General features: G+C 45.0%; 1 protein-coding gene across 2 annotated transcripts in view; it reads left to right on the top strand.

Moving 5' to 3' along the window:
• The window catches only part of PRSS16 (serine protease 16), a 28,710-nt gene that overhangs the window by 1,765 nt on the left and 7,902 nt on the right, over nucleotides 1-19,043 (top strand). Inside the window, exons 1-6 of one of the 2 annotated variants that reach the window (XM_056538552.1) lie at nucleotides 1,474-1,565; nucleotides 1,678-1,859; nucleotides 3,211-3,310; nucleotides 11,463-11,592; nucleotides 13,823-13,946; nucleotides 16,670-16,747. In XM_056538552.1, the coding sequence (XP_056394527.1) occupies nucleotides 1,496-1,565; nucleotides 1,678-1,859; nucleotides 3,211-3,310; nucleotides 11,463-11,592; nucleotides 13,823-13,946; nucleotides 16,670-16,747 (684 nt within the window). In that variant the 5' untranslated portion in view covers nucleotides 1,474-1,495. Of the gene's footprint in view, nucleotides 1-1,473; nucleotides 1,566-1,677; nucleotides 1,860-3,210; nucleotides 3,311-11,462; nucleotides 11,593-13,822; nucleotides 13,947-16,669; nucleotides 16,748-19,043 lie in introns of those variants that run through there. The other variant, XM_056538553.1, reaches the window with a different exon arrangement.

Genomic DNA, 19,043 nt, shown 5'->3' on the forward strand with positions numbered 1-19,043 from the left:
TTCCTCTAATAAGTACTGGAAGGATTAAGATTTTTTAATAGAAGTAATTTTACAAATCTGTTTAACTTTCTGGCACCAGTTGATTTTAAAAAAATAAAAAATTTCCACGGGAGTAGTCCTTGAGTACTTATCAGCTGCTGTATGTTTCAGAGGAAGTTGTTTAGTTCTTTCTAGTCTGACCACAGTGCTCTCTGCTGACACCTCTGTCCATGTCAGGAACTGTCCAGAGTAAAAGCAAATCCCCATAGCAAACCTATCCTGCTCTGGACAGTTCCTGATACAGACAGAGGTGTCAGCAGAGAGCGCTGTTTTCTGACTGGAAAGAACTGCACAACTTCCTGTGGAGCATACAGCAGCTAAGTACTGGAAGGATTAAGATTTTGAAATAGAAGTAATTTACAAATCTGTTTAACTTTCTGGCACCAGTGGATTTGAAAACGTATTTTTATTCTCCTCTGGAGTTCATCTTTGACGTCGGAGATGCAGTTTATGGTATCCTTATTTTGTGAACTTAAAGCGGAATTTTAGCATTTAAAAATATATTTTTTACTGACCTGACGAAATACTGGACTACAGCACTTGTGTATCTCCAATCCCCCCATAGAGACTGCATACAGTGTCTACCAACCCAGCACTCCATTCAGCAGGGAAATTAGGGCCCTGTTCTGGAAAACACCGAGGGTCCCAGAGGTCAGACCCCCTCCTTTAATCAAACACTTAGGGGGAGATTTATCAAAACTTGTGCATAGGAAAAGTAGTGCAATTGCCAATAGCAACCAATCAGATCGCTTCTTTCATTTTTAAAAAGGCCTCTGAAAGATGGAAGAAGCCATCTGATTGGTTGCTATGGGCAACTGCACTGCTCTTCCTCAATACAGGTTTTGATAACTCTCCTCCTTAGGCCCTATTCACAAGGCAATTTAAGGGCAGACATTCCGCCGCATGAACGTACCCTTATGCTACATCCTGTGGATAGGGGATACAGTTTTAAATGCTAAAGTACCCTTTTAAGGGGTAATGTGCTAATTCTGCTGAAGGGGGCAACCACAGAGCATATGTTTTTTTTTTTAAAGATTAGCTCCACTTATAAAGCACGTTGGGGGAGATTTATCAAAACCTGTCCAGAGGAAAAGTTGCCCAGTTGCCCATAGCAACCAATCAGATCGCTTCGTTCATTTTTTTGAAAAGTCCACTGAAAAATAAAAGAAGCGATCTGATTGGTTGCTATGGGCAACTCAGCAACTTTTCCTCTGGACAGGTTTTCATAAATCTTCCCCCATTGAGTCTTTGGCCTGAAATTTAAGGACATGTTCACATGCAGCAGATTTGGTGCCGAAATTTCTGTGATTGAAAATCCATTCCATCCATCTGTTATTGCAATGTACATGGATTTCTTCAAACCTTTATTCAGATGAATGGAACAATCACAGAACATTCTGAGACACATCAGTCAGGTGTGAACATACTCGAAACGCTGTTGGGTAAGCTTAGTGCCATGATGACTGTCAGACACCGATGGGAAGAGAAGGCACTGGCATTTGGCATGAGTGATCAAAACCTATTTTGTTAGTACCATAGATGTGATTACCATTTTTATAAGCGCCTTTTACTATTTCTTTTACTTGTTCTGACCTACTTCCTGTTCGATATATTTTCATATATATATATTTTTTTTAGCTTGGAACCAAAGACAGATCCGTAAGAAGATCCACCAACTGCGAGAGGTTGAGAACCTTAAATCCTTTTACAGCCGTCTTGGATTTCCAAAGGGTGCTTCCTTATATGTGCCCCCAATAGAAGGCTATCTCACACAGCCACTCGACCACTTCAACCGGAGGAATAATGACACCTATAAACAAGTAAGTTCCAAACCACTTAATATATTTTACAGAGTGTGTGAATCGTTATGCAGTAAGAATTTTTTAATTATCCTATATTATGTTGTTGTCATGTAAAAAAAAAAAAAAAAAAAAAAAAAAAAAAGGCTGGGCTCACACCATGGAATCTCTGGCAATCCCAAGGGCGGCTATAGGACTGCATTGCTGTCCCCATAGACGACAATGCATTTCTGATGAAAGAATGTTCATTTTTTCAATACATCCACTTAGAAATGAATTGCCGTCTATAGGGGCAGCAATGTATTTCTGGTCTTTGGGGGCCACCCATTTTCACATGTCCTATTAAGACATCACAGGGGAGGAACCTACTTGGGACCCCTCTATTAAGCAGAGTGCAAACAATGCCTTCCATACTGGATAGCACATTGTGTTAATATATTACATGGTCATCTATTCATTTACCCTTTAGAAATAAGTGACCGAAAAAGTTGTCAGCTTCCTCTGATATCAGGTGATGGTTAAGGTAGCTTTACTTTGAGTATTTGTTCAGAGGACAACACATATATAATATATATTAGCTGAGTACCCGGCATTGCCCGGTTTTCCTTCCTAATCCTTGTTGGGGAGGAAAATGAACAAAGGAGGAAGCTTTTGACTTCATATCCCATCCTCATATATTGTTGTCATATCCCAACCCCATATCCCGTCCTCCTGTCCCGACCTGTAATATATGTACCAGGTATTGAAATATCTCCAGCTGTACAGAAGTTATGTGGGAACATACATTTCCCATTGATTTGCATGGGTCTTTAAACAAAAACACTGACCCTCACAAATGGGGGGTAGTTAAGGGTTAAATTAACTATCCTATATTTTAAGTGGACATATAAGTAACATGTGACCAAGTATTATGGAAATATCTCCAGCCGTTTGGAAGTTATGCTGGAACATATATTTCCCATTGACTTGTATGGGACTTTAAACATAAGCCCCGCCCCTGGCAAATGGGGGTGAGTAAGGGTTAAATCACCTATCCTATGTTTGTTGTTGACATATAAGTAACATGTGTGTCAAGTTTCATGTTAATATCTTTAGGACGTGATGCTGAGACATACACACACACACGTTGAGTTTTATATATATATATATATATATATATAATATATATATATATATATATATATATATATATATATATATATATATATATATATATATATATAGATGTATATGTAAATTTTATTGACTGTGTGTGTGTGTGTGTGTGTGTGTATATATATATATATATATATATATATATATATATATATATATATATATATATATATATATATTTCAATTATACTCACTCTTTTTTCTTAAACTTCTATAGAGATACTGGATAAATGAAGAATTTTGGAAACGTCCCGATGGACCCGTCTTCCTGTTTATTGGAGGAGAAAGTGCAGAGTCTGAATTTTCAGTCTTGGCAGGTTGGTAAAATACATGAGCCTTAATTTCCTATGTCTAACTGGTATGTACATTTCATCTGGACCAATGAATAGTGATATTCTAAAATCAAAATGCTCTGGACCAGCCTTTGGCTGTTGGGGTATGTTGGGAGTTGTAGTTTTGCAACAGCTGGAGGCACCCTGGTCGGGAAACACTGCTCTGGACACTTGCCATGATCTCTTGCTCTTCTTTGATTTTCATCTTCCCCATAGTACTGCAACTCAAATAATTGAAAAAAAAAAAAAAACTTATGCAAGGCTTAGTGTACGGTAACTGACTGGAAGGCAGGTTACTGCAGCAGAAATCTCCCCTACTGAACTGTCTACAATGCAAACAAGAAAGCTCCTGCTACTCTAAGGCTATGATCACACGGCAGAATTTGGGCACGAAATTCTGCATGAATTTATAGCCAATTCACTTCAATGGAATTCCTGCAGCGGAAACTCTGCTGTGTGAATTGGACAGCAGAATCCCAGTGAAGTGTATTGGTCATAAAGTCATGTAGAATTTTCATGCAGAATTCCATGCAGAAATTCTGGTGAACATAGCCTAAAACTCAGCCTTGGAAGTAGTCTATCAGGGTAGAAAGCATAACAGCTGCTAGAGGGCCCAGGAATGCCCATCATCACTCAGAGGTGAAGTGCAGATAGTGGCCACTGTAAATGATGGAAAGGTGCAGTGAAAAATTAAATGTAAGTGACCACTGTGCTGTTACACCGTTAATATTCTCATTATTGTAGATGGAATTTACATAGTTTATTCTATGATCCATTTCCTAAGGATTTTTCTATGGTCAGTTATTTGCTGCCACCTTGTGGCCTTCTTTGGTAATGCACATGTTTCTCTCTCCTGAGAGTTATGACTCATTTCCTTTGTATGTAGCCACACCCCCTGCCTATAGCATCACTTCCTGTATCATGGCTGCCTGCATCTGCCACATGTAACAGGGACTCGTTAATTTCTAACGATAACTTGTTTTCTCTTAGTCCTAACAGTGGCACAGATGGGGTATTCTGCCCCCCGTGGACTGGTTAGGACCGGTGGAAATTTATTGACAACCTAAAAGTAAGCAATAGCCCCCCCCCCCCCCTATAAGTAGGGTGAAAGAGCCCCACCCCCTTGTGTAATTTTACAAGTATAGAAAGAAAAGAATAGTAGTAAGGGAGGGATTGTTGTGCCACCGTTAGGACTAAGGGAAAACAAATTATCGTTAGAAATTAATGATTCCCTTATGTCCTAACCAGTGGCACAGATGGGGATTTAGCAAGTAGATACCCACATGGGAGGGCACTCATGCCTGGCGGAGGATAATACTGACCGCCCAAAAGAGGAATAGCTAGCTATTCTGGAATCTACTCTATAATGAGAGATGAAAGTGGAGTGAGAACTCCAAGAAGCAGATTTACAGATGAGTTCCAAAGGAATCGAGCTTCTTTCTACAAAAGAGGTAGCTACTGCTCTAGTAGAGTGAGCTTTAACAAATTCAGGGGGCTCCATACCCTGGGAAACATGAGACTCCCGAATGGCATCCTTAATCCAGTGACTAATAGTTGGTTTGGAAGCCTTGTGTCCCTTACGGGCACTAGAAAAAAAGGATTAGAAGGTTTTCATCCTTACGGAATTCCTTGGATCGATCCAGGTAAATCCTGAGACATCTCGACAGGTCTAGGGTGCGAAGGCCTCTCGTATCTTCTGAGGAGTGGAGCAGAGCTAACACAGGAACAGAAATAACCTGGTTAATATCAGTAAATGTTGGCACTTTGGGAATAAAAGTGGGCAAAAACTTAAGAAGAACCCTATCCGGGAGGAACTGAATATATGGCTCAAAGGCGGAAAAAGCCTAGAGTTCACAGACTCGTTTTGCAGAAGTCATGGCCAACAAAAATGTAGCCTTGAGTGAAAGGAATTTTAAATCCACCTCCTCTAAAGGATCAAAGGGGGGGAGATGATAACCCCCTGAGCACGACCGATAAATTCCAAGCAGGGATGGGTCGAATTATAGTAGGTTTAATTCTAGAGGCTCCTTTCAGGAACCTTCTAATTAGGGGGTCTTGAGAAAAAGACTTATTGAGGAAAGCCGAGATAGCTGATACTTGAACTCGTAGGGTGGAAGGAGAGAGTCCTTTGTCTAATCCATCTTGCAGGAATGGTAGGATCCTTTGGAGACAGTTGGCGTAGTGGACACCAGGATAAGAATGTGCTCCATATTCTTCCATAAGATCTAGTTGTAGCCTCAGATCTGGAGTGCGACAATGTTCTCAAGACCGACCCTGAGAGCCCTTCTACTCCTGGAAGGGACTGATCAACCTCCAGGCTGTCAGGTTGAACATTTGTATGTTGGAGCAGCTGTGAGTGTCCCCTGACACTATTGCTTGCTCTGGGGGAAGCCTCCAAAATTGACCCTGACTCATCTGAATGAGTTGGGTAAACCAAGCTCTTTTGGGCCAATATGGAATGATGGCTATCACAGAGCCTTGGTCCTGCCTGATTTTCATCAATACCCTCGGGATCAAGGAAATAGGAGGGAAGATGTAGGCCAGCCTGAACCTCCAAGGGATTGACAGAGCATCTACCGCCAAGGGATTGTCCTCTCTGTAGAGGGAACAGAATCTGTCCACCTTGGCGTTGAACCTCGTTGCCATGAGATCGATCTCTGGCTTGCCCCACCTGAGCGTGATCTGATAAAAGATGTCTGGATGGAGAGACCACTCTCCGGTTGGAAGGCCTCTGCTCAGGAGATCTGCTATTACATTGTGAGTACCCCGGATAAGAATGGCCGATAAGTGGGTGAGGTTCAATTCTGCCCAATCCAGAATCACACCTATCTCTCTCAGGAGACTTTGTGACTTCGTGCCTCCCTGTTTGTTGATATATAGGACAGCCGTCATGCTGTCTGACTGGACTCTCACAGCCTTGCCCTGAATGTGAGGAGCAAAGTGAAAGAAAGCTAGTCTGATGGCCCGGATCTCTAGGAGATTCGAGGATAATAACCTCTCCTGAGGGGACCAAGTTCCTTGGACCGTCATGTCCAGAAGATGCTCTCCCCAACCTACAAGGGACGCGTCTGTGGTAAGTATGATCCAAACAGGTTGGATCAGAGATTTTCCATCCTGGAGGTGAGCCCACCAACGCAGAGAGGACCAGACTTGAGGAGACAGGGAGTGCACGGAATTTAGTCCCCTTGGACTGTGATCCCACTTGGCTAGTACTTCCGACTAAAGCGGACTTAGGTGCCACAAAGCCCAGGCTACCGCATCCGCGGTTGCAGACATTAGTCCCAACATTTTCATTAGATAGCGGAGAGTTACCCGCTTGGGAACTAAGAGAGATTGGGCTGTGTCCTGTACTCGTAGCTTCCTTTCGGGAGTTAGATGAATAGTCATCGCTACGGAATCTATCATAAAACCCAGGAATCTCACAGATGTGGCTGGTTGGAGATTGGATTTGTTCCAATTGATTATCCAGCCTAGTTGATGGAGGAAGGACACAGCAGTTTGAATGTGTTGGGAAAGGATCGCTTGGGAGGAGGCTTTGAAAAGCCAATTGTCTAGGTAAGGGACTATACACAGTCCCCGAAGTCTTAGGGCGGCTACCACAGAAACTACTACCTTGGTAAAGGTATGAGGTGCCGAAGAGATCCCAAATGGGAGGGCGACAAACTGATAGTGTCTTAGAACTCCCTGAATTTGCACAGCGATCCTTAATAACCTTCTGGACCCAGGATGGATGGGGATATGCAGATAAGCATCCTTGAGGTCCAAGGTTGCCAGGAAGTCCACTGGCATAAGAAGATTGATAACTGACTGGTTTCCATTCGGAAACGCTTCTGTCTGATTGAAGAACCTTAAGTCTATGATCATCCTCAAATCTCCAGTGTTTCTGGTTCCCAAAGCAACAGGAGAATAGATGCCCGCCCCTTGCTCTTGAGAGGGAACTTCCTCCAAGGCACCTGTGGTGTCCCGGTACCGCATCATATACTGTACCTGTGTATGTGTGGGTCCCCATAGCCAGAGTCCCTAGGACGTAGGGATCGCTGTCATTTAATTAACCCATTGTCGCCTCTATTTCTACTAATAGACCAGTGGTCTATATAAGGTTAATGTAAATATAATGATATATCTGTAAATAAATGGTTAATTACCTGTGCCATAGCGTTGCAGGACCTGCGGGTCATGTGACTAGCTGAACTCTATGGTATTAAGCTTAAGGACCTTTGGAGGCCCTGTGACGTAAGCAATCACATTACTCTCTGTAATGGTGAATGACAGATGTTCGGATGAATCGGATTTGCCCCGCCCCCTGCCCATATAAGGGAGTCGCGTCCATGTTTCTCTCTCTCTCTTACCACGTGGGCAGTCATGAGAGAAGGATCTGCGCAGCAACTAACGCAGTGAGTTAGGCCCGAGCCTTGCGGCAACGGCTGAACAATTCTAAGTCTAGAGTGTATCAATCCCCAGACACTCTGCAGCATCACCGGACCTAATAATGCCCCTAAATCTGGATGGATCTGCAAATATCTACCCTAAATTCAGAGACTGTATGACTAGCTCAAGGTCCGCAACAACTGCCAGTCACTAAGCAAGATAAGGACTGTTTATATGAGACTGTTACTGTGCCTTGGATACTGCAAGCACTTAAGTAAAGTTGTTCAAGTTCAATCTCTTTGTGGACCTTCAGTCATTTCATGCACCTATCGTTACTGGGAAGGGCGGCGATAGGCCGGAGCATTGACTCAGCATACCAGCCCTCAGCCTGGCGTCACGAACTATAGGGTTAACATTAACCCCTCCTTTACCGATACCATACACCCCCCCCCCCCCCCCCCCCCAAGGGCTACCACACACCCTTCTGGAGATATTCCAGAATACAGGCTTCCAAAATCTTTTGTTTGCTGGAAGGAAGAAGTCTGGTTCTTACGAATTTGTCTGGAGGAGTATCCTCCAGATCCACTTTGTACCCTTCCGAAATAATTCGGAGGACCCAGGGATCTTGGATATGTGTCCTCCAAGCATCTAAGAAATGGTGGAGACGTCCACCTACAGGAAGAGACTGGAAGAGAAGTGGGGATACAATGGGAGCACTGCCTGGAATCCAAGAGTCTTGAGGAGGTCCGTAGTCAGGGTGCCGAGGATCTTCCACCCTTGGAACCCCTGGGGTGTCTACCGCCCCTTTGCTTTGGGGACCCCCAATCTTTTTGGGGTCTGGCTTGGGAGCCAGATCTGGCTCCATACCTTTTACCTCGACCACGAAAGAACTGCTGAGGAAGGGATTTCCCTTTCCAATCAGACAGTCCCTCCATAATGCGGTCAAGCTCAGTCCCAAAAAGAATGCCAGGCTCATATGTCATGGCACACGAGGTGTGCTTGAAGGAGGTATCAGACCTCCATGGCTTCAACCATAAGGGGCAACGCCCCGCAGTGGAAAGGGCAATGGTTTTAGTGGCCAACTTAAGCTGTTAAGGGGCGGCATCACATAGGAAATCGATGGCTAAACGAGCCATCTTACCAGAGGCAAAAATGTCATCCCTAGAGACAACCTGGTCTAGGTCAGACTGAATCTGAGAATCTAATTCTCAGAAATTTAGCCACCTCAGAAGAGGCTATCGCCACAGAGGCGGACGCCGAGGCGGAGGAGTAAGAGGGCCGTAAAACGCAATTGGCCTTACGGTCCATGGCATCCAGGAGGCTGGAGGCATTATCAGAGGGTACCGAGGTCCGTTTGGATAACTTAGAGATGGCCAAATCCACCTTGGGCACAGGTCCCCAGGAAGATACCTGGTCTTCCTGTATAGGGAACATGCTTTTTGAAACGCTTGGTCAGCACGGGTTCCTTCTCCAGCTTTTTCCATTCTGTCTTCATTAAAGACAGCAGGGACTCATCCGTTTTAAAGGCCCTAGGCCCCTTAGCGGCGGAAGTAGAGGCTTCACCCCCTTCGGCATCACGGTCCCCTGACCTCAGCAGCCGCTGTGTTTTCTCCGGAAAGAAGTACTGGAACTTGTCTTCTATCTCAGATGAAGAGGACTGGGAGTTATCACGGGCTGCTTCCCCAGACGCTTCCATCGATCTTGGAGGCGAAGATGGTCTTGAACGCTTCGCGGATATAATCTGTTTTCATTCGTCGATGGAAGCTCCCATGGTGTTCATGTTTGAGGACACTAAATCTTTGACCCAGACCACCATGTCCTGGATAGTGGGTTCTTGCTGGGTCTGGTATCTGTCACGGCACGAGGGACAGCGAGAAAACTAATAGTTGTCCTCAAGCACGGACTGACAGTCTTGGAGGATGTTTTCTTTGAAGAAACCTCCCGGGAACCGTCAGCTGATGACATGCTCTGTAAAATAAGAGCAGTTTAAAAATGAGAAGGGGGAAAAAAAAGGAGAAACTATGTTAATCCAGTAACAAGAGCTTTACCAAAAGGAAAGCACAAAAAAAGCAGCGAAAGAAATAGCAGGTATCAAGCTAAGAAGCCGCAAGGCTGAATAGCAATTCTCAAGATATAGTAGGCTGTTGCGAATAAGCAGGCACTACCGCTCCAGGAGGCCGCCTGGACCTTCTGAGAGGGTTTATATAGGGCCCAGCACTAATAGGGCCACAAGTCCCTCCCAAGTGGAAGGATTCAATATAAATTTCTAATGTCAAGACAAAAATAAAAAGAGGCTTACTAGCCTCATTAGACATGAAGGGGTTAAAACCCCACATCAAACTATTTTAAGTATTAAGAAGGCAGTACCTTTTTAAAATGACCAAAGGGCCGGAGGTGACGTCAGACGCCCCCCCCCGACTCTCCCCCTCCATGAGCAGGGCGCGCAGAGCGTGCACGGAGAAGGGGAATTCATTTCATAACGACAGAGGTAACTTCAGATGCCACCTCCGAACCGCCTCCTCTCCGTAGTAATGCGCGCAGAGAATGCGCCCAGGGAGGGAGAGACGGTGGCAGCAAGCCGCAGCGCCATGCTGGAAGTGACGGGAACACCGTCAGAGGAAATAAGCGGCTGCCAGAGCGCCGCTAAGAACAGGAACATAGACCGGCACCAGGTGAGCAGAACAAACGTCTGCAAAAGAGAGGGGCTAGAGAAAAAACCCCAAGCCCTAGGCTGTCAAATATGAAGGGGTCCTGGAGCAAAGCTCTGTACAGGACCCCACCACCAGTCTAACCGCTGTCCGGAGGACAGAAAAAAAACACAAGGGGGTGGGGCTCTTTCCCTCTACTTATTAGGGGGGTGGGGGGTTCTATTGCTTACTTTTAGGTTGTCAATAAATTTCCACCGGTCCAAACCAGTCCACGGGGGGCGGAAAACCCCATCTTTGCCACTGGTTAGGACGTAAGGGAATCATGTATTCTGCATGCTAAGCTAAGGAAAGAATCATCTTTTGACCGCATAATACTGAGATCCGTTCATTCTGCTGTACAGTGACCCCTCCACCTACGATCATTTCAGCATACGATCACTCTCAGAGGCCATCACATGTTGAAGGCAGCATCAACATACGATGCTTTTGTATGTCGGGGCCATCGCATAAACTGCTATCCGGCAGCGCAGACTGCTTCAGCTGCCACCGGATAGCCGTTTACGGTGCCCCGTGTGCTCCGGTGACGATCACTTATCTGTCCTCGGGGCTCCGGAGCGTCCTCTTCGGGATCCCCTGCATCGTCGGCGCTCTCCATCGTCATCATCACATCGCTGCGCACGCCTTCCCGTCATCCAATAGGAGCGGCGTGCGTAACGACGTGATGGCGGCGACGGAGAGCGAGGATGCCGGGGAAGCAGAGGCCTTGCCAGAGCGTCGGGGATGCGGCGACAGCGATGGAGGGCGACATCCCGGGCAGCGGTGACGGTCCGGAGCGGCGGGGACACGTGAGTACAACTTCATCTAACAGTGGTCTTCAACCTGCGGACCTCCAGATGTTGCAAAACTACAACTCCCAGCATGCCCGGACAGCCGTTGGCTGTCCGGGCATGCTGGGTGTTGTAGTTTTGCAACATCTGGAGGTCCGCAGGTTGTAGACCACTGTCCTATACTTTACATTGCACGGATCCCTCAACATGCGATGCGATAACCACTAGAGGAAATAAGGCAAAGACAATGGCTACAGAGAAGACCTAACCTGTTATATCTTTTGCTTAATACAGGTGAGCATGTTGAGTTGGCTCGGAAACATCACGCACTTCTGGTGTCTCTAGAACATCGGTATTATGGAGCAAGCATCAACCAAGATGGATTGACCCTGGAAGCAATAAGGTTCCTTTCCAGTCAGCAGGCGTAAGTACTCAAACACATGTAAAACCTGAAGCTATTCCAGCTCACACAGGATCGCATGGAGGTGAAGTAAAGCACAATTGTGGTACCGTATCCTATCGGTACCTGCATGTGTGGGTCCCCTTAGCCAGAGTCCCTAGGATGTCAGAGTCCCCATTGTCTAGTTCACCCATAGTCACCTCTCACCCAGATAGTTATTGCTCCCATAGCTTACTTAGGAAGCATGTAAATATAATATATAAATGCCTTATAAATAGTTAATTACCTGTCCATAGCGTAGCAGGACCTGCGGGTCACGTGGTTAAGTGAACTCTATGGTATTTCTGCTTAAGGACCTTTGGAGGTCCTTGTGACGTAGTCAATCCCATCACACTGTGTAACTGTGAGTGGCAGATGTTCGGACCAATCAGATTTGCCCCACCCCCTGCCCATATAAGGGAGTGGCGGCCATTGTTCTCTCTCTTGTTCCCGGGCTGTCAAACGAGCAGGATCTGCGCAGCTGTCTATTGCAGTGAGTTAGGCCTGAGCCTTGCGGCAACGGCTGATATATCTAGGATGGCGAGTGTATCAATCCCTAAGCACTCTGCAGGATCACCGGACCTTATCTATCCCCTAAATCCGGACGGATCTGCAATAATTACACTAAACTTATTTGAACTTATTTCAAGGTCCGCAACAAGTGTCAGTCAGTGAGCTATATAAAGACTGTATTCCTGAGACTGTCATTGTTCATTGGATGTATCACAAGCACTTAAGTAAAGTTACCCAAGTTCAAGATCAAGTACATTGTGGACCTTCAGTGATTTCATTATATGCACCTGTCGTTTTTGGGAAGGGTGGCGATAGGCCGGAGGATTACCTCAGCATACTAGCCCTCAGCCTGGCGTCACGAACTATAGGGTTAACATTAACCCCTTATCTACCGAAACAACACCCCCACTACCAATACCCCCCAAGGGCTACCACACAATGATCAGGCCCCAAAGATACAGGAAATCCAGCTAATCCCAGAGTGGGTCTAAAAATCCATATTGTATTCCCTACAATAGATAAAACAAAACAAACGCGTTTCGGGCACTTCTGGCCCTTAGTCATGGCAATGACCAAACACAAGAAAATGAACACCAGCGTGTGATCTGTAATATATTTTTGGAGATTTTTATTCTCGTCCTGGGATTCGCTGGATTTTCTAGAGTTCCTATATCTTTGCTAAGGTTCTTTATCCTATAGGAAGGTTAGGCTTATTCCTCTATAATGATATATATGTATACAGTACAGTATATGTGTTTCCACATACCGTATAAGCCGAGTCTTTCAGCACGATTTTTCGTGCTGAAAACCCCCCATTCGGCTTATACTCGAGAGAACTCTCTGCCTGTCAAAGTGTCCTTCAACCTGCGGACCTCTAGATGTTGCAAAACTACAACTCCCAGCATGCCCGGACAGCCATCGTCTGAAGTTGTAGTTTTGAAACCTCTGGAGGTCCGCAGGTTGAAGGCCACTGCGGCCTTCGTCATCATCCAGACACCCCCCCCCCCCCCTTTTAGTTTTCTACTCCCCTCCCCTCGCTGGGAAGGAAGGGTGAGCTGGTCCGGGCCATCTATGCTGCAGGGACCGTCCGGTGGGGAGGATTAGTCGTTCCAGGCTGTCCATCTTCCCCGGGAGGCCCTCTTCTCCGCTCCGAGCCGGCCTCGGACTAGTGACGTTGCCTTGACGACGACTTACAGGGACGTCCGTGCGCAGCAGACACTCACCTTTCCCACCGAGGGGAGGTGAGTAGAAAACTAAAGGGGGGTCTGGATGATGACTAAGGCTGCAGTGGTCTTCAACCTGCGGACCTCCAGATGTTTCAAAACTACAACTCCCAGCATGCTGGAATTGTAGTTTTGCAACATCTGGAAGTCTGCAGGTTGAAGACCACTGAATTGAAGGGATTGACAGGCGGTGATGATGAAGGGGGGATGATGACAGGGTGATGATGAAGGGGGGGGGGTGTTAATGACGGGTGTCTGGATGATGACAGGGGGGGATGATGTATTTCCCACCCTAGGCTTATAGTCGAGTCAATAACGTTTCCTGGGTTTTTGGTGTGAAATTAGGGGCCTCTGCTTATATTCGGGTCGGCTTATACTCGAGTATACACGGTACATTAGGAGTAAAAAAACAAAAAAAAAACCACTTTAGCCTCTTCAGACAGCCATTTTATTATTTGCATTATCATTCCATTCCATAGGCTTGCAGACCTGGCTTCTTTCCATCTATTCATCTCTCAGAAATATAACCTGACTGGCATGAACACTTGGATTTGCTTTGGAGGCTCCTACCCTGGATCCCTTTCTGCTTGGTTTAGACTGAAGGTTAGTCTTTTCAATGTGAATTTTGGCAATGGATCCATATTGGCATTTGGTATGATATTCTGCACCCAATGCTGTAGGGCACACTAAAAGCAACAAATCTTTCAATATCCCTTGTATCCTCTGGTTGTTGTATGGATAGGACGCATAGCTCTCACCTTCAAGAATGCGGTGTAGGGGAACAAAATCATTCACATAATCCCCTTTGCAGCCATGGACCAAATGCTATTAGAATGTAGTGTATGTTAAAAATGTAAAATCAACTGCTCTTCTGATGTTTGTTTTAGAAAAATACTTTTATCCCCCATAAAATATTACGGACAATCTTTTCTTAAGCTGGCCACACACATTAGATACATGTCATATATATGCTGATAATCCAAACATATATAATCTATAATTGCATGTACTGTGGGAGAGAGGAGTCTGTCAGAGTATTAGGCTATGTTCACATGGTGGAATTTTCTAGGAGAATTCTGCAGGAATATTCTGCTCTGAAATTCTGCTGCAGCAGAGTCCAATTGATTTTAATGGGATTTTGCTGTGCACACTGGAATTTCCACAGCAGATGTTTCTGCCATGGAAATCTCCAATCAGGCATCCGCAAAAAACATGGACCCGATTCAATGTTTCTGTGGATTCCCTTCAGAAATGCTTTGTTGTCTATAAAGACGGGGCATTTCTGAGCACTTCTAGTACTGCTGAAACAAGCAGAAATGTGCAGAGTGTCTGCCTATGTTTTACAGGAGGACTTTCTGCACATTTTCTGCCTTTTGAACATAGCCTTACACTACCCTCTGCATTGGAAACACATGCACAGTCTGCCGAGTTAAACATGCGTGTGTGTATAGGAATCGGTAAGATTTAATGGCCGAACCAGCTTTTAGCCGACATCTCACTTGCATGGCCAACTTGTTTTACTGACAGTGTCAGACTCTGTAGGAAACAGAAAAAGATTAAAAATGGAGGCAGAACTTCTTTATTCTTGGTGTGACATCACAGAGAAAAGCAGGACGCCAGATGGTATCAGGTACGTGTGGTAGTAGCCTTTTTGTGCTCCTCCGAGTGCTTCCTCAGGTGTCTGAGGAAGCGATCAGAGGAGCGAGAAATGTCTAGTACTGCATGTATAACCAACATCTCTTTATTAATCACAAATCCATAACAATAGGTAGAAAAAACCCATAAAAATACCCACCCTTAAAATGCCCCCCCACACAAACACAAAAGGCAGTCTCTTGAGAAAGGGATTGCCCGAAACACGTGTCGAGGTGGCAGGAGCGTTTGGGGACGTATTCAGCATGTAACCGACAGGTACAGTACTTGTTATGTATATTGTATAACAGCATGCTGATAGGGACACTGTATATATTATCTATATTCATGTATCAGGTTCCCCACATCCTGCCTTTTGTGTTTGTGTGGGGGGGGCATTTTAACCCCTTAAGGACTCAGGGTTTTTCCGTTTTTGCACTTTCGTTTTTTCCTCCTTACCTTTTAAAAATCATAACCCTTTCAATTTTCCACCTAAAAATCCATATTATGGCTTATTTTTTGCATCGCCAATTCTACTTTGCAGTGACATTAGTCATTTTACCCAAAAATGCACGGCGAAACTTCGTTTCTACGCAGTGCATATTTCGGTAAAAATTACACCTTATCTTTATTCTGTAGGTCCATACGGTTAAAATGATACCCTACTTATATAGGTTTGATTTTGTCGCACTTCTGGAAAAAATCATAACTACATGCAGGAAAATTTATACGTTTACAAATGTCATCTTCCGACCCCTATAACTTTTTTATTTTTCCACGTACGGGGCGGTATGAGGACTCATTTTTTGCGCCGTGATCTGAAGTTTTTATCGGTATGATTTTTGTTTTGATCTGACTTTTTTATCACTTTTTATTCATTTTTTAATGATATAAAAAGTGACCAAAATACGCTTTTTTGGACTTTGGAATTTTTTTGCGCGTACGCCATTGACCGTGCAGTTTAATTAATGATATATTTTTATAGTTCGGACATTTACGCACGCGGCGATACCACATATGTTTATTTTTTATTTTTTTTACACTTTTATTTTTTTTATGGGAAAAGGGGGGTGATTCAAACTTTTATTAGGGAAGGGGTTAAATGACCTTTATTAACACTTTTTTTTTACATTTTTTTTGCAGTGTTATAGGTCCCATAGGGACCTATAACACTGCACACACTGATCTCCTATGCTGATCACTGGCGTGCATTAACACGCCTGTGATCAGCATTATCGGCGCTTGACTGCTCCTGCCTGGATCTCAGGCACGGAGCAGTCATTCGTCGATCGGACACCGGGGAGGCAGGTAAGAGCCCTCCCGGTGTCCGATCAGCTGTTCGGGATGCCGCGATTTCACCGCGGCGGTCCCGAACAGCCCGACTGAGCAGCCGGGTCACTTTCACTTTAGAAGCGGCGGTGACCGCCGCTTCTAAAGGGTTAATACCGCACATCGCCGCGATCGGCGATGTGTGGTATTAGCCGCGGGTCCCGGCCGTTGATTAGCGCCGGGACCGACGCGATATGATGCGGGATCGCGGCGCTGCTGAGACCTGCTGAGACCCCCCCCCCCGTGATCTCCCTGCAGCACCCACATTCTGAATCTCCAGTTTCGGAAACCTCCGGGTTTGTGGGACTGGGGACGTGACGTTGTTCGTATGTTATTAAATGTAATAATTCTATATTGTTTTGCAGTTCCCACATTTGGTGTATGCAGCTGTAGCCTCCTCTGCCCCGGTCAGAGCAGAGCTGGACTTCACGGATTATAACAAGGTCAGTAGCGTCCACTGTGTCTCACTACTACTAGTATTTTGGAATGTACAGAGAAACTGCATCTACTCTCTCTATTAACCCCTTAAGGACTCAGCCCATTTTGGCCTTAAAGGAGTAGTCCAGTGGTGACTCAGTGGTTTATAACTTATCCCCTATCTTAAGGATAGGGGATAAGTTGCAGATCGGGGATAGGGGATAAGTTGCAGGTCCGACCCCTGGGGCCCCCCGCGATCTCCTGTACGGAGCCCCGACAGCCCGCAGGAAGGGGGCGTGTCGACCTCCGCACGAAGCGGCGGCCGACACGCCCCCTCCATACAACTCTATGGCAGAGCCGAAGCGCTGCCTTCGGCAATCTCCGGCTCTGCCATTGAGATGTATTGAGGGGGCATGTCGGCCGCCGCTTCGTGCGGGGGTCGACACCCGCTATCTCAGCGGAGAGCCGGGGCCCCGTACAGAGAGATCGCGGGGGGCCCCAGCGGTCGGACCCCCCGCGATCTCAAACTTGTCCCCTATCCTTAGGATAGGGGATACATTTTTCACCACTGGACTACCCCTTTAAGGACTCAGACAATTAAATTTTTACGTTTTCATTTTTTCCTCCTCGCCTTCTAAAAATCATAACTCTTTTATATTTTCATCGCCAGACTAGTATGAGGGCTTGTTTTTTGCGCGACCAGTTGTCCTTTGTAATGACATAACTCATTATATCATAAAATGTATGGCGCAAACAAAAAACACTATTTTTGTGGGGAAATTAAAAAGAAAAAAGCAATTTGGCTAATTTTGGAAGGTTTTGTTTTCACGCCGTACAATTTACGGTAAAACTGACATGTGTTCTTTATTCTGAGGGTCAATACAATTAAAATGATACCCATTATTATATACTTTTATATTATTGTTGGGCTTAAAATAAAATCACAAAATTTTTAACCAAATTAGTACGTTTATAATCCCTTTATTTTGATGACCTCTAACTTTTTTATTTTTCCGTATAAGCGGCGGTATGGGGGCTCATTTTTTGCGCCATGATCTGTACTTTTTTTGATACCACATTTGCATATAAAAAACTTTTAATACATTTTTTATAATTTTTTTTTTTTTATAAAATGTATTTAAAAAGTAGCAATTTTGGACTTTTTTTTATTTAACATTTTATTTTAATAGTTCGGACATTTACGCACGCGGCGATACCAAATATGTCTATAAAATTTATTATTTTACGCTTTTTGGGGGTAAAATAGGAAAAAACGGACGTTTTACTTTTTTATTGGGGGAGGGGATTTTTCACTTTTTTTTTTTTTACTTTGACTTTTAAAATTTTTTTTACATTTTTTTTTACACTTGAATAGTCCCCATAGGGGACTATTCATAGCAATACCATGATTGCTAATACTGATCTGTTCTATGTATAGGACATAGAACAGATCAGTGTTATCAGTCATCTTCTGCTCTGGTCTGCTCGATCTCAGACCAGAGCAGGAGACGCCGGGAGCCGGATGGAGGAAGGAGAGGGGACCTCCGTGCGGCGTTCTGAATGATCGGATCCCCGCAGCAGCGCTGCGGGCGATCCGATCGTTCATTTAAATCGCGCACTGCTGGAGATGCCGGGATCTGTATTGATCCCGGCACCTGAGGGGTTAATGGCGGACGCCCGCGAGATCGCGGGCGTCGGCCATTGCCGGCGGGTCCCTGGCTGCGATCAGCAGCCGGGATCAGCCGCGCATGACACGGGCATCGCTCCGATGCCCGCGGTTATGCACAGGACGTAAATGTACGTCCTGGTGCGTTAAGTACCACCGCACCAGGACGTACATTTACGTCCTGCGTCCTTAAGGGGTTAAAGGGGTACTCCACTAGAAAACATTAGATTTTTTTTAAATCAACTGGTGCCTGAAAGTTAAACAGATTTGTAAATTACTTCTATTAAAACATCTTAATCCTTCCAGTACTTATAAGCTTCTGTATCCTCAACAGGAAGTTCTTTTCTTTCTGAATCTCCTTTCTGTCTGACCATAGTGCTCTCTGCTGACACCTCTGACAGGAGGTCAGGAACTGTCCAGAGTGGGAGCAAATCCCCATAGCAAACCTCTCCTGCTCCGTACAGTTCCTGACATGGACAGAGGTGTCAGCAGAGAGCACTGTGGTCAGACAGAAAGGAAATTCAGAAAGAAAAAAAACTTCCTGTGGAGCATACAGAAGTTTATAAGTACTAGAAGGATTAAGATTATTTTTAATAGAAGTAATTTACAAATATGTTTAACTTTCTGGCACCTTTTGATAAAAAAAAAAAAAATAC

This window comes from Hyla sarda, chromosome 9 (assembly GCF_029499605.1).
Source record: "Hyla sarda isolate aHylSar1 chromosome 9, aHylSar1.hap1, whole genome shotgun sequence".
NCBI lineage: Eukaryota > Metazoa > Chordata > Amphibia > Anura > Hylidae > Hyla > Hyla sarda.